We start from the raw sequence: 14132 nt of genomic DNA, 5'->3' as shown, positions 1-14132 counted from the left end.
GTCCCCGCGGGGGCGCCCCGGACCTCGCCATGCCGCGCCCAGCGCCCCGCCTGTGGCTCGCGCTGCACGTCCTGGGCTCGTGCGCCGCCATAGGCTCGGTGGACCTGGAGCGCGCAAGCGACGGCCAGTGCCAGCCCATCGAGATCCCCATGTGCAAGGACATCGGCTACAACCGCACGCGCATGCCCAACCTGATGGGCCACGAGAACCAGCGCGAGGCGGCCATCCGGCTGCACGAGTTCGCGCCGCTGGTGGAATACGGCTGCCACGGACACCTGCGCTTCTTCCTGTGCTCGCTCTACGCGCCCATGTGCACCGAGCAGGTCTCCGCGCCCATCCCCGCCTGTCGCATCATGTGCGAGCAGGCCCGGCTCAAGTGCTCGCCCATCATGGAGCAGTTCCACTTCAGGTGGCCCGACTCGCTGGACTGCAGCCGGCTGCCCAGCCAGAACGACCCCAACTACCTGTGCATGGAGGCGCCAAGCAACGGTTCCGAGGAGCCCAGCCGCGGCGCCGGCCTCTTGCCGCCACTCTTCCGGCCGCAGCGGCCCCCAGGCAGCGGCGCGCAGGAGCACTCGGCCCAGGACGGGGCCGCGGGGCGCGCGGGCTGCGACAACCCGGGCAAGTTCCACCACGTGGAGAAGAGCGCGTCGTGCGCGCCGCTCTGCTCTCCCGGCGTGGTCGTGTACTGGAGCCGGGCGGACAAGCGCTTTGCTGTGGTCTGGCTGGCCGTGTGGTCGGTGCTCTGCTTCTTCTCCAGCGCCTTCACTGTTCTCACCTTCCTCATCGACCCCGCGCGCTTCAGGTACCCGGAGCGCCCCATCATCTTCCTGTCCATGTGCTACTGCGTGTACTCCGTGGGCTACATCATCCGCCTCTTTGCAGGGGCCGAGAGCATCGCGTGCGACAGGGACAGTGGCCAGCTCTATGTCATCCAGGAGGGGCTGGAGAGCACGGGCTGCACTCTGGTTTTCCTGGTGCTCTACTACTTCGGCATGGCCAGCTCGCTCTGGTGGGTGGTCCTCACACTTACCTGGTTCCTGGCCGCTGGCAGGAAGTGGGGCCATGAGGCCATCGAGGCCACCAGCAGCTACTTCCACCTGGCAGCCTGGGCCATCCCGGCCGTGAAGACCATCCTCATCCTGGTCATGCGTAGGGTGGCGGGCGACGAGCTCACCGGCGTGTGCTATGTGGGCAGCTTGGATGTGGGCGCCCTGACAGGCTTCGTGCTGGTGCCCCTGGTCTGCTACCTGGTCGTTGGCACGTCCTTCGTCCTGTCAGGCTTCGTGGCCCTGTTCCACATCCGCAGGGTGATGAAGACTGGCGGGGAGAACACGGACAAGCTGGAGAAACTGATGGTGCGCATCGGGGTGTTCTCGGTGCTGTATACCGTGCCGGCCACCTGTGTGATCGCCTGTTACTTCTATGAGCGCCTCAACATGGAGCACTGGAAGGCGCTGGCCGTGCAGCACCGCTGCCGCGTGGACAACCAGACCAAGACTCTGGACTGCCTGATGGCCGCCTCCATCCCCGCTGTGGAGGTCTTCATGGTCAAGGTCTCCATGCTGCTGGTGGTGGGTATCACCAGTGGGGTGTGGATCTGGACATCCCAGACCCTGCAGTCCTGGCAGCAGGTCTGCAGCCGCAGGTTGAAGAGGAAGAGCCGCAGGAAACCGGCCAGCGTCATTACCAGCGGGGGGATTTATAAAAAAGCCCAGCACCCCCAAAAGCCACACCTGGGGAAGTTTGAGCTCCCCGTGCAGCCACCTTCCTGCATGTGAGGGGAGAGGACAGGCGCAGGCAGTCAGAGCCCGCGCTGGGGGCTTTGCTTGTATTTTTTAACAAATAAAACCTTAACAAAGATATAAAGAAATAAAAAGTGTCCACCCTGACATTCAGGATGTCGCCGGACTCAAAAAGCAGGACACGTATTTGGAAGGTTTTGTTCCGCTTGGTTTTTGTGGTTGGGGCTCCTCATCCACGGCCTCTTAGCAGCTCACTTGGGGAGCAGTAGTTGGCTCAGAGTTGAGAACACTACAGACCCATCCGCAGGGTGCACCTGGATGTTGGGGTGGCCAGGTGACCCACTGGCACCTGAGTGCCCGGAGGAGCTCTCCCTGGGGGTAAGCGAGGAGCCCTCCCGCCCCACCTCAGAAGGCTGCTTTGTGTCACAGTGGGTGTGATGACAAAAGAAGGGTCCCGGGGAGTCTCTTCTCACGCCAGTGGCTCGGTCACATGGAGTCAACTCCAGCCCTCAAAGGAGGCCTCTCTCCAAGCCAGGAAGCTCCTCTGGACTAAACGTGTGTGGGTCTGAAAGATGTGCAATACATTTTTCTTCTGTTTCTGTGAAAATAAAGCGAAACAAGTATTTACTGTACATAAAGACAACAAAAGAACCCTGCTAACAAAAGAACTAAGAGGCCCGGCCTCAAAAACCCTTTAGCGTTACATTTTGTGGCTTTTAATGGAAACCAAGCCAGTGTTCTACACGTTTGGACTGACTTGGAAAGGAGGGGAAGAGGGGCAGAGGCTCTGTCGGGAGCACCCAAGGGCTGGCTAGCTCCTGCTATTGTCGAACAAATGATTTCCAGAATAGATGAAAAACGCCAAAAAGACAAACTTTGCCAGCACATTCTCTTCAGGCCAGGAAGGGTGCTTCAGCCTGTGCCTATTTGTAATATACAGTATTTTTCATGCGCCACTATTTTATTAAAAATAAAAGGTGCTGTTTAGTTTGCTGATAGTGCCTGTCCACGATGAGGTCTCCCTTCCCCTGCAAGGAGAGAGACAGCGCCCCCCCCCTGGGTGTGTACCCCTCACTACAGGCCTCTGGTTATCTCTGCCTGGAAAATTGAGATGGGCAGTTCCGAGGCTGGCAGGGTGATGCCAAGATTCAGACTCTAAGAGCCAGTAGTGTTAGGGTAGAGCCGTCTCTGTGTGTTGGTGGCCACACAGGAGGGTGAGTCGCACGCAGACGGACCTCTTTGGGGACAGCTCTGGTCGCCCACCATGTGTGTGCCCACCAGCCTGGGTTTACTGGCTGTGAGGTCTGTGCGGAGCATAGCCAGCCCCTTAGGAAGAGGTTGCAGCAGTCGTGTTGGGCTGAGCCGTGAGGTCAGGGACATATACGCAGAGGGGTGCCTGGATGTCCAGGGCAGCCCCAAGCCGGGGACAAGTGCACAAGCCCGGTCTTCCCTAGTCCCTAACAGGGTTACAGTCTGCAGAGGGGCAACAGGCATGCAGAAGCAGATAGTGAGGGGGTCATGGGGCTCGGTCACTCTGGGTGCACCCTTGGAGTGACAAGGCCCGGGCAGCCCCGGGTCTGCAGGTGCCCGAGGCCCAGCTTCTCCCCAGAAGGCCTCGAGTGCAGCCCCACTGTGTGGAGGACATAGCACGACCCAGGCTGTCCATGGGGGCGTGCTCTGCTTGTCCGCATCCCTCTCAATCCTCAGAGGTTCAGCACGTGCTTGCCAAGCTGGGCTGCAGCTGCAGGAAGAAGGTGATATGAACCCATCCTCCGCCAGCCGGGCTGGGAATCTGAAGCCTCAGTGGGATGGGGGCTGGTTCAGGGTCCCTTGGGTGCTCACAGCCAGCTGGAGAGGCAGAAGGGTTTGGGGAGTCAAGTCCCAGGAATCAGAACCCAGTAGGGTAGCAAGGTGATTGAGTACAGAGTCCAGAATAGCTTCCTTGTATCAAAGCAGAACGGGCAAAGGTTTTTGAATGCTTACAGGTAAAAACCTGTTCACACCCAAACACCCCGAACCCTGCTCTGCACAGATGGTCTCGTGTGCATGCACGGTGCGCGCAGCCTTCCCGCTTGGTGAGTTTCAGGAAATTAAACAACACGTGTGGTGTGGAGCTTCCAAAAAGACAAGAAGAGTAACATTGTGAGCCCACTATCTCAAGCCTGCCAAACAGACAGGACCCCGGTTCTGAAGTTACCAGGCTCACCAGCACAAGGAGTCCCCATGCTCAGGGGTGCAGGCTTTAAACCCAGTCTTGAGGAAAGATGCATTCAGTGACAAGGATGGGACTTCGGGAGCATCAAGTAAGTACTGTGGTGTGGCAGTGTCCCAGAACCCCAGCGATGTCATCTACAGGTGTCCAGGCATGTTAATAGGTGGCTAAGCTGGGTGGGGCCATCTGATGGTGACCAAAGAGTGGCAGAGATCCAAGCCTGCAAGTGTTTCAAAGGTTTGTCTCTCTGTCTCTATCTGTCTCTCTCTGTCTCCCTCTCTGTCCTTCTCCATCTCTGTCTCTGTGTCTGCCTGTCTCTGTTTCTCTGTCTCCCTCATTCTTCCCCCTAACTGAAGGGCCCTGAGTTAACAGTAGTGTTGAGCAAGCATCAAGGTTTAAAAATTAGAAACCTAAAAGATACGTGCGTGCACTCACACACACAGTCCGCCCCTGGACTCCAGCTCCCCACGGGACTCCGAAGTCACTTTGATGAGCACACTGCTGGCCTTGGGTCCTGGCCCTGTAGCTCCGGGACAACAACTTGTTCCATGAGAGGTGAAGTCATAGCGACAAGTGGCCCTGAGGATGAGAAGGTGCCATCCAAGGTTACAGGGCCACCTGTGCCCTGTCCCTGCTCTCTCTGGGGTTGGTCCAGGAGCCCAAGCGGGGGCTCTGTCCAGAGGCGGAACAGGGCCACCTTTCTGTGGCTGGACACGCGCATAAGAAGGCTCCAGGAAGAGCACAGCAGCCTATGCACGGCGTGCTCGGAGTTGACCTTGCTTGGCTCGACCCCAACCCGTCAGTGGGTGCTCTTAGCGGCTCCCCACATACATGAAGACCCTGGTAACAGGGAGATTCAGAGGGTTCCCAGACTCACACAGCAAGGAAAAGTCACAGCCCTGCCAAGAGTGGGGCACATGCCTGTAATCCCTGTCAGGAGGCTGAGGCAGGAGGATCACTACAAGTTCAAGGCCAGCCTGGTTACATAGTCAATTTAAGGCCCCCCTAAATGACATATCGAGACTCCAGCTCAAAAGAGTGGGGGAAAAAACCAGGGCCAGGCAATCCTACCTTAAGACCAGGCGGGCCACAGTGCAGTGGCATCGGCTAAAGGGACAAGTGTGTGGCAGCTGCTCAGGATGTGTTGTCCCTTGGTGCCCTGGCACCGGTACCCCGACAGATGAGGGCTTGAGCATCAAGAGGACAGGTCTTGCACCCGAAGTCCACAGGCAGCAAGCAGGGAGCCCAGCATGCCCGGGAGCGCTGCTCCTCAGCCGGCCCCTGCCCCCACTGCTGGAAAAGCCTGCTTCAGGTAGAGTTGTTCATCTTCCTCACAGATGGGCAGCAGGCAGATGCCAGGGACCCAGGGGTGGGAACAGAGGCTGCTCTAAGAGGAGAGGGGTCCACAGGGCAGCCAGGGTGTGGGGGCCCTTGGCACCTGGGTCCAGTGGGCCTCACAGGTCGTGACAGAGGTCAGGGCCTGAGGATCTCTGGCAGCATCCCACTTGTGCACTGGGGGGACAGAGGCCAGGCTCCTGGTCCCTCGGAAGTAGAGAGCGCTGAGCCAGGTGAGCCAGGACATGACCAGGTAGCACAGTGGGGTCAGTTCTTGCCTTTCAGTGCCCACTGTGGGCCTGTGGGCCTAACCTGACCAAGGGTACCCAGAGGACCAGGCAGAGGGCCTGTGTGACCTCCAACGGCTGAGACCACAGAACAGGAGCCTGGTGGGCGCGGCCACACTCAGCCCGGCCACAAGCAGGGTCACCTTTCTTGCAGACTGTATTTGGTGGGAAGGTGGAGAGAGACACAAGACAGTGGCAGAAGGCTGGCCAGGCAGGGAGGAGACCCGGGAGGGGACCCAGGGCAGGTGACAGCGCCTCACCCCGCGGCCCCTGTCCCTGCCCAGCGGAGCCCGTCTTGCTAGCCAAAGGGGGCTCCGGTGTCACACCCTCTGCTCCCACCCGCGCCCTGGCCGCCTGGCCGGGAGGCTGAGCCCCGCGTCCTTGCGAAGCGCGGGGGCCGCGCCCCTCCCCCGCCGGCCCAGCCGCTGATGAGCCGGGATCGCGAAGCGCGGCCTCTCCCGCCCAGAACCCCTCGGCCGGCGCTGCGCTCCGTTTCAGAGGATGCCCGCTGATCTTTCAAGTGTAAAAGGCAGGCGCGGTGCCTCGGCGGCGGTGAAAGACGCCGCGCTCCTCCGCTTTGAACGCGGCCACATCACAGAGGCGTCCCGGGCGCTGTGTCGCCGCAGCCACTGGCGGGCACGCGGACGAGGAGGTGCCCAGCGCCGAGCGCGGCCGGGCTCCAGGGGCGCGGCGGAACGCGCCGCGGCGGCGACGTGGGGCCGGCGTTTTTAATGTTTTATTAAGAGGGTGAAGGCCAAGCTGGAGGGTGGAGGGAAGGAGGCGTTTGAAATCTGCGAAGAATGAATTTCAGCCGAAAGTGAGCTGTCGCGTAATTGGGGACGTGCGCGGGCACGGGACGCGGCTGGAGCCCACACCATATCCCAGCAGCCCGACGCACACTCAAAAGTCGCCGCGCTTTGCCTGCTTACTAGAAGGCTGCTTTAATTAAAGATAAAATCGAAGAGGGGGCTCCAGGCTGTCCTGCAGGTGGTTTTCGCATCTGTACCAGAATGGCGGGGACATCCTAGCGCCACACCTGATCTTCCCCACGTGGCCGAGTCACGTGGTCTGCTCCGGCATGGGGTGGGCTGAGTGGTCTCTGACCACAGTCTCCCCAAGGGGAAAACGCTGCAGCATTGGAGGGGATATTTGCGGGGCGTGGGGTGGGAACCCTAAAGCCTCCACAGGCAATGTTCTGAGTTTCTCAGGCAGAGGTACAAAGCCGCCGCCCAGACAGGTGAGTCAGCCATGGGGGACGGGATGGTGACCGCCGCGCAGGTGCCAGCTTTGATCTCAGCCTGTTCTGGAACGTAGGTGGTCCCCTCCCGGGCCTCCCCACCCGCGGGCGGGCAGCACCTGTTCTGCCCCGGCCCAGCACCAGTGGCCTCTCTGAAGCACTTAATGGCCAAGCCCCAGCTGTCGCAGGGCTGTGGACTTTCCTTTCCTGAGGGCATAAATAGTGTCCTCTTCCACACAGGGCCCTGGCCAAAGGGGGCAGGGAGTGCTGCCCAGAGCTGGCACGTCATCTTGGTGACTCAGGGCCCAGCAGGCAGAACACAGCAGCAAGGATGAAGCAGGCTGAGGATAAAATATATCTGCCCTGCGCGGCGGAGAGGGTGCTCACGACCGCACTCCTGGTCAGCGGGGGCTGTACCTTGGGCACACGGGGGCCCAGCACCGGAGACAGGGAGCTGGAAGCAGACTGTTTTAAGTTTCAGCCCACCTCTGCCTTCTAAAGGCTTTCTTTGCAAAGCAAAAGCTTCGCACATGTCCCCTAGGAAGAGTCCAATCACCAAGCAAGGCAGTCCCACTGGCTTTGGGGGTGCAGAAGGGCCCCAGGTCGGTGGATGAGACAGGAGGTGAACCCTTTGGTTGGGCCAGAAGAAGGAAGGACCTAGAGGAGGTTTTGCTTCATGAGCAAAGGGCAGATGATAAGGGGACCTGTCTTTCACCTGTGGAGAATGTGGAGTGGCTGCAACTATTCTGTGGCCATGAGGCAATAGCCCAATGTTACACCCCGAGCCTGTGATGATAGGCACGAATCAAGAGCAGCCCTCTTCATGATGACCTCATCAAACGCTCGCGCTCCCCTCCCTAGTTGTGCAAGGTAACCAGCCGCCTGCACTTCGCGACTCTGCAGGTCGGGCCTCCTCAGAGCCGAGGGAAGCACATCTGGAAGGGTCAGCTGCTCTGGGGCTTCCCAACACTGCAGTGTGCCTGAACAGCCTGGGGCCCCTGCCAAAGTGCGCTCCCTGACTGAGGCGTCTGTGCGGCAACAGGCTCCCTGGTACCCTGCAGATGGTGCACATCCACAGCACCTCAGTGAGCCACTCGCCGGCCTGGTGCTGAGCTCCCAGCTGGAACTGTGCCCACTGCGATTCTATGGCTGACTGTGGGCTCCACTGGGGGCCGGTAATCCGGTGTGTGCTGCCTGAAGATTAAAAGATGCCTCCCAAACCAGGTGTGGTGGTGCACACCTTTAATCTCAGGACTCAGGAGGCTGAGGCAGGAGGATGGCTGAGTTGAAGGCTGTGTAGTGAGTTTGAGGTCAGCTTGAGCTACACAGTGACAGCCTGTCTCAAAAAAAAAAAAAAAAAGTCTTCTAGAGTCAGAATCCGCTTCCTTCGGGGCACCTCCTCACTGCTTTACATCTGTCCAATGTCCATTTTGTGTCCCTCGTGGAAACCGTCCTGCATGGGAAGTGGGGTGTCACAGGCGCCCTGGATCTTTTCTGATTCTTACAGTTGTTGCCAAATAGCTGAGCTGCGCTGCCAGCGGCTGTGTCCGCGGGGAGGATCCCGGGGGCTTCTCTCCAGATCCTTGTGTCTCGGACAGATTTGGACAAGACACACAAACAGGCAGTGAGGGGCCAGATTCACCACTGGAGGTGGAGAAAAGATGCCCTATGGGGCAAGAGTGGGGCACAGAGGCCTGTGGATAAAGGGAGGGTTCTTTAGGGGCCAAAATGTCCCTGCTGGCCCCCACCTCGTGTAAATATGGCACCGGTCCTATCAGCACCCACTCCTGTGGCAGGTACATTGTCCTCTCCACAGATGTAAATGAAGGATCCAAAACAGTGTCTTTTGATTGGTTGCGCCCATATGTAAATGAAGGGTGGGAACAACACCTTCTGGTTGGTCCTGGGAACTGCCAGGTTCAAAGGAAGGGTTAGGAACATGGCTTCTGATTGGTCCTGTGGACAGTGCTGGGTGAGCAGGAAGCCTGGAGTCCCGCCCTACTGGGGATTGAACTCAGGACTCTGCGCTTGCCAGGCAAGCACTTTCTCTACTGAGCTATCTCCCGGCCCCTCAGTTCTGTGATTTCTGACCTGTTTTGCCTGCCTGGCTGTAGGGTTTGCCCAGCCCTAACCTGCCTCCTCGGCAGAAGGTCCTGGTGCTGCGTCCACCTGAGAACAGTTATCCCAGGACAGTCCAGCGAGGACGCAATGAAGGGACCCCGGACACCCACAGCGAGCCCCGCACGGAAGGGCGGGGCACAGAATGCACTTTTTATTTTATGAAATATTAAAACAAAATTTCATAACAAAATACCAAGAATAATAATAGTTCATGCGGTGCGTGGGTGTGCATCTTTCTTTAGCGCGAGAAGCGAGGCAGGCTTGTGCTCTCCTAGGCGATTATGTGGGGGTATTACCCAGCGCACGAGGAGAGGACGATTAGCACTAACGCCTCTAGGAAGAGCCTTCTTCCGCAGCTAATACGGCTGAAAGACTTAGCTCAAAATAGCCATAGTGAGCGTGCGAATCAAAGACCAGGACAAAACAGATCTATAAAAATGAGTAGCCCCCTTTGCTACCAGCAAAACCAGAAGAAAATAAGAAATCACATCTGCCTTGCCTGCAAAAGCATCAGGTAGCCAGAAATAAACTCGAGGCTATGAGCTCCTCGGAAGACTGGGAACAGGTCCCAGCGAGTGTAAAGAACCAGTTGTGAAATCGGAAAATCTTACCACGGACCTGGTACGTGACAGGTTCTGGCCCTAGTAGGGATTGCTGGAATCGTTATGGTGGTCATCCAGTATGGCTGATGCCCTTAAAACAGAAGCCCGTCTTCCCAAGGCCACCTCCCCCTTCCTGTCCACCTTCGCCCAGGACATAATTCACTTCCACCCTTCCCGCAGCCTCAGGGAAGACCCCCAGTCAGCTCCTCAGGTATATCTAGACATCCCCTCCAAACCCAACCCCTAGCGAAGGCCGTAAAAGCCGCGGCCTCCCTTTGTTCCAGTCGAGAGAATTCCCATCTTCCCGCGTTCTCTCCGTGTCCTCCAAGAAAATGAGGCCCCTTTCCCTTCCTCCTTCGGCCTCTTTCTCTGCTGCGCTGAGTACCTGAAAAGACCTATCAGTACATGGGTTGGTTATTACCAAATTAATTCCTGAATGTAACTCTCCAATCCAAAATCGGCATTTTGGAATGCACAGAATACATTAAACTCATCAAATTTTAGTAAGTAGCCAAAATAAAAAAATAACCTGCAACAATAATGGTGGATTAAGCATGTCTGGCATCATCTACCGGACAGTAAAGTTAATTACTAGTCTCCAGTAATAAAATATCGTAGGCAAGTGCTAAAACAGGCAGTAAAACTAATGGATCCGAATGTAAAAGCCAGGAACAGACCAGAACACACTTGGAACCGGGTTCCAGCCAGTGAGAAAGGTGGGCTCCTTCTGTGGGGGGCCGAGGCTGCCTAGGACTCGGGGCCAGGCTGTAGACTTGCTCCCCAGCCTGCACCCACACACATTCTGGTCAAGACAAACATTTACATGTCAAAAAACACTGTCATCAGATTAAATTGTCTGCATCTTCCATTTAAGGGGAAATGTTGGTAGTTTTTATAGACTTACCAGGCAAAGGGTTGTTTTTTTGTTTGTTTGTTTGTTTTGGTAGTATGACATCAAAGCCAAAATCACTTTTTAAAAAATTATGATTTGACTACAGAAAAGCATAAAATTATGTAAAGGCAAAAATTAAACATAAAAATGCAGACTCTCCATAAGTACATTCAAAACATAGAACTAGTTTCTTCCTTGAATTGATAATAAAAGTTCAAATTAAGAGAAATGGTAATGATCTTAAGCCTGCACAGAGCGGTGACCCTGCCCCAGAGAACACACGGGTATGTGCCAAGGACTCGGCCAGTCTCACCTCACAGAGAGCATTCGGCTTTTTTTTTTTTTTTTCATTTGTTTATTTGGTACAGCGTCTCACTGCGCCCAGATCAGACTTGTGGTGATCCTCCTGTTTCCAGCCTCCCTTGCACGGGGAATACCGGCGGGCACCCACCCCCCAACTCATTCGCTGGCCCAGCGCACCCTGGGTGCAGGGCCGGTGCGGCATGCGGGACAGGGCATTGAACCCTGGTCCCGGCGCTTGCCAAAACAGGGCTTAGTCCACTGGCCCTCAAATTTAGCTTTTTAAGGCTGCTGCTGCCTACATCTGGTTCAGACGTGGAGAAGTGGGCCCCATGTCACACAAGTGGGAACAGATGACCCCTCTGCGGGTGGTGGCAAGTGTACCTAGAGCCCTTGCCTTCCACGTACCCTCACCCTGCAGTAGGGACCATTACAATGAACACTGGGATGCCCCCCAGGGAGCCAACGTCCATCCAGGGCCCTACCCAGAAGGCCATGGGGTCCTTCAGGTGACGCTGCAGGACAGCACACTCATGTGGGCCAACAGCTGAGCCCATTTAAGGGGAAGGCTGACATTCACTGCCTGGCCCTCCTGACAGCTCTGGTCAGTCTTCGGTCCCTGTTCCATGCCTCTGCCATCAATCGAGCAAAGCACCTTGTGGATCTCAGGCAGTGTCACACACTTCGCTTTTTCTACGGCAAGCTCACATCTGTGGAAAGACCCAGGTTCAGCGCCGGCTGCACTCCGTGGGACTGTGGCGACCTTCGCCTTCCCCTATAACTCTCCAACAGTTTCTACTTTTGGCAATAAGTTGGTATCATGTAGAAAGACGAGAGACAGATGATAGAGTAAGGCCACAGATGATGGTGGACAGAGAGGGGATTGAAGGATGGCAGAGAAGGAGCGAGGAGAGAGATGGGTACACGTACTAGATGGACCGCCATCACCGTTTATCTAAAGAGATGATGGGTTTGTAGATGACACATGGGTAATCTATAAACAGATGATAGATAACTAGATCAGCTTTTATAGATCAATGATAGATAAGTAGAGATATGATAGATAATAGATAAATAGGTGGTAGGCTTATAGATAAGTGAATAAATGATAGATTCATAGACATAGTAAATGATATATTTCTAGATCGATGGCAGACACATAGGCAGGTGCAACAGACAGACAGACAATGGATACACTGAACTAACATGCAACCACCCGGCCCCTGGCCCTTGGGGTAGGAAACCCCAGCACCTGCCTGGTTGGGGGTCAGTGAACTCCCCTGGAGAAGAAGGCCATGCAGCTGCCTGAGGACCCTGTATTATGCATGGCTATGTGGCAGGCACCAGCTGAGCCACGTCCCCTCCCCTGTAGGTACAGGAGTTCAGTGACAGACTTTTTCAGACAAGACAGAAGTTTTGTGGTGGGGAGCCCTCATTTATTTAAAGGACAGAGGCACCTAATTGTCTGTGTACAGACTACCTACCACCTCAGTCGGGCCCCTGCCTGTCCCCTATGGTTCTTCCAGCCCCAGGGGTCCCTCTGACACTTGAAACATGGAGCCCTAAAGCCCAAACCAAAGCGCCGATGACGCCGGCCTCACCAAGTGACCTGTGTGGGGCTCAGCGCTCTGTGCTGAGGGCAGCAGGGCCTTGAGCAGGGCTGCACAGGGCTGGCAGTGTGCAGCTCTGCCCTGGGCAAGGGGGCAGGGTCGTCCCGTGCTCCGGGGCCCTGCTCCACAGCACAACACTCGGAGACTCAGGGTTGGCGGACCAACTGATTGACATCTGCAGTACTGGGGACTGAGCCCAGGACCCTTGCACTGAGCTACATCCCTGGCCCCTGTTTTCATTTTTACTTTGAGACAAGGTCTCACTAAGTAGCCCAGGCTGGGCTCCACCTTACAAACATCCTGTCTCAGCCTGGGATTACAGCCACACACCCCCAAGCCTGGCTCAAGCTCGTAAGATTACACTGCTTGCCACGTAAGGCCAGGAACTTGGGAGCAAGTTGGCCAGGCCATGTGGCTCTATCCACCTTGGTCACGGCTGGGTCCCCGGCCTCCTCCTGGTGACTTCTGCAGAGCCACACAGGACTGCCCCCCTTGCCATGGGTCATGCCTGGCCTCTCAGAGTCCTTGCGTTTGCAGCCCCGGCCCAGGTAAGCATGAAACACTGGCTCCCCACCCCAGTGGACACCGCTTTCGGCCTCCCAGCCCACCCAGGGTGACCCCACGGGTGCCTCCTCCCTGTGTTTTGCAGGGCACCGATTTTACCAGCCTTCTTACAGGGGCCGCTTTGCGGTGATTTTGCCAACCATGCTGACAGTGCAGAGCCTGAGGAAGAGCCGAGGTCTGGGCTCCAGGCCTGCAGGTGGGGTCACTTTCTGAATGCCAGGTTTGTTTACTTCTGGAAAAACCTGGCTTCCTGTTTCCAAGGGGCGCATGTTTAAAAGGCCTCATAAAAGGGGCTTGGCGGCCCTGGACATCACAAGGCTCTCCCAGGGCAGCCCGGGATGAGTTAAGTGTAAAGGAATCAGAAACATAAGGATTAAATTTCCTCGCAGATCCACAAAGGTTGTAGCTTGCAGGGGGGTGGGCGATGGCGTCAGGACTTGCCCGATATCCAGCCAGCCCTCAAAACGCTTGCAAACCGATTCTGCAGCATGGACAACAGACCTGTGTCCTTGCTCGCTGCCCCTCCCTGCCCTACAAGATTTATTTATTTTTAAATAAATGGCAAAAAGAATCATGGATGGGAGTGGTTCTAATTTAAGGCCCCACTTTTTTTTTTAATTTTCTTCCCGGGAGATGGTCCTGCACGGGAAGGCTGCACTCTTTGTTTTGCGTTGGTTTTAATTGAGATTTCAAAGACAGGACTGTGGCTTTGATAGCTTCCAGTGTGTTTCTTATTTAGATGACGGCTCCAGGAAGTAGAAAGGTCCTCCCGAGAGGGAGCCCAGCCTCTGCTTCACGGGTACCCGAGGCCAACCCCAGAGCGCCGCAGCCCCCGTGACTTGTGCCCGGGTACCCGGCCCGAGAAGGAGAAACTGTGGTGTTCAGGAGGTGCAGGGACAGCAGCCTCGACCCGGGGCTCTGTACGGGCACACGCTGGGGTCAGCCCCATAGAAACACTCAGGGGTTTTTTCTTTTCTTTCTTTTTTCCTTGACTTAAAACATTTGCACTGTAATTGGTCCTCATCTGCGGTGCGCAGTGACTGTGCTCATCATGGGGGCCGTGGCTGTGTCCAGAACACCTTGTCACTCTTTCTCTGTCCCTTCCCTCACCCCTTTGCCTCCGTCCATCATTAGGAACAAGTTCTAAGTCGATGGTTATTGAGAATGGGGTCTCCGAGGCCGCGGGGAGGGACCCACGGGGAGGGACCCACCCCCACCCCCACCCCC

General features: G+C 56.5%; 1 protein-coding gene across 1 annotated transcript; it reads left to right on the top strand.

The window, feature by feature from the left end:
- The first annotated feature begins 6 nt into the window (after positions 1–6).
- Fzd10 (frizzled class receptor 10) lies at positions 7–2665 on the top strand. Its single transcript, XM_004635856.2, has one exon. It carries the CDS (start codon positions 30–32, stop codon positions 1779–1781), a length of 1752 nt encoding a protein of 583 aa, XP_004635913.1. The 5' UTR covers positions 7–29; the 3' UTR covers positions 1782–2665.
- Positions 2666–14132: the final 11467 nt, after the last annotated feature.

This window comes from Octodon degus, unplaced genomic scaffold (assembly GCF_000260255.1).
Source record: "Octodon degus isolate 3935 unplaced genomic scaffold, OctDeg1.0 scaffold00076, whole genome shotgun sequence".
Taxonomy (NCBI): domain Eukaryota; kingdom Metazoa; phylum Chordata; class Mammalia; order Rodentia; family Octodontidae; genus Octodon; species Octodon degus.
Note: the sequence above shows the minus strand (reverse complement) of the source record. Positions and strands in the feature narration are given on the sequence as shown.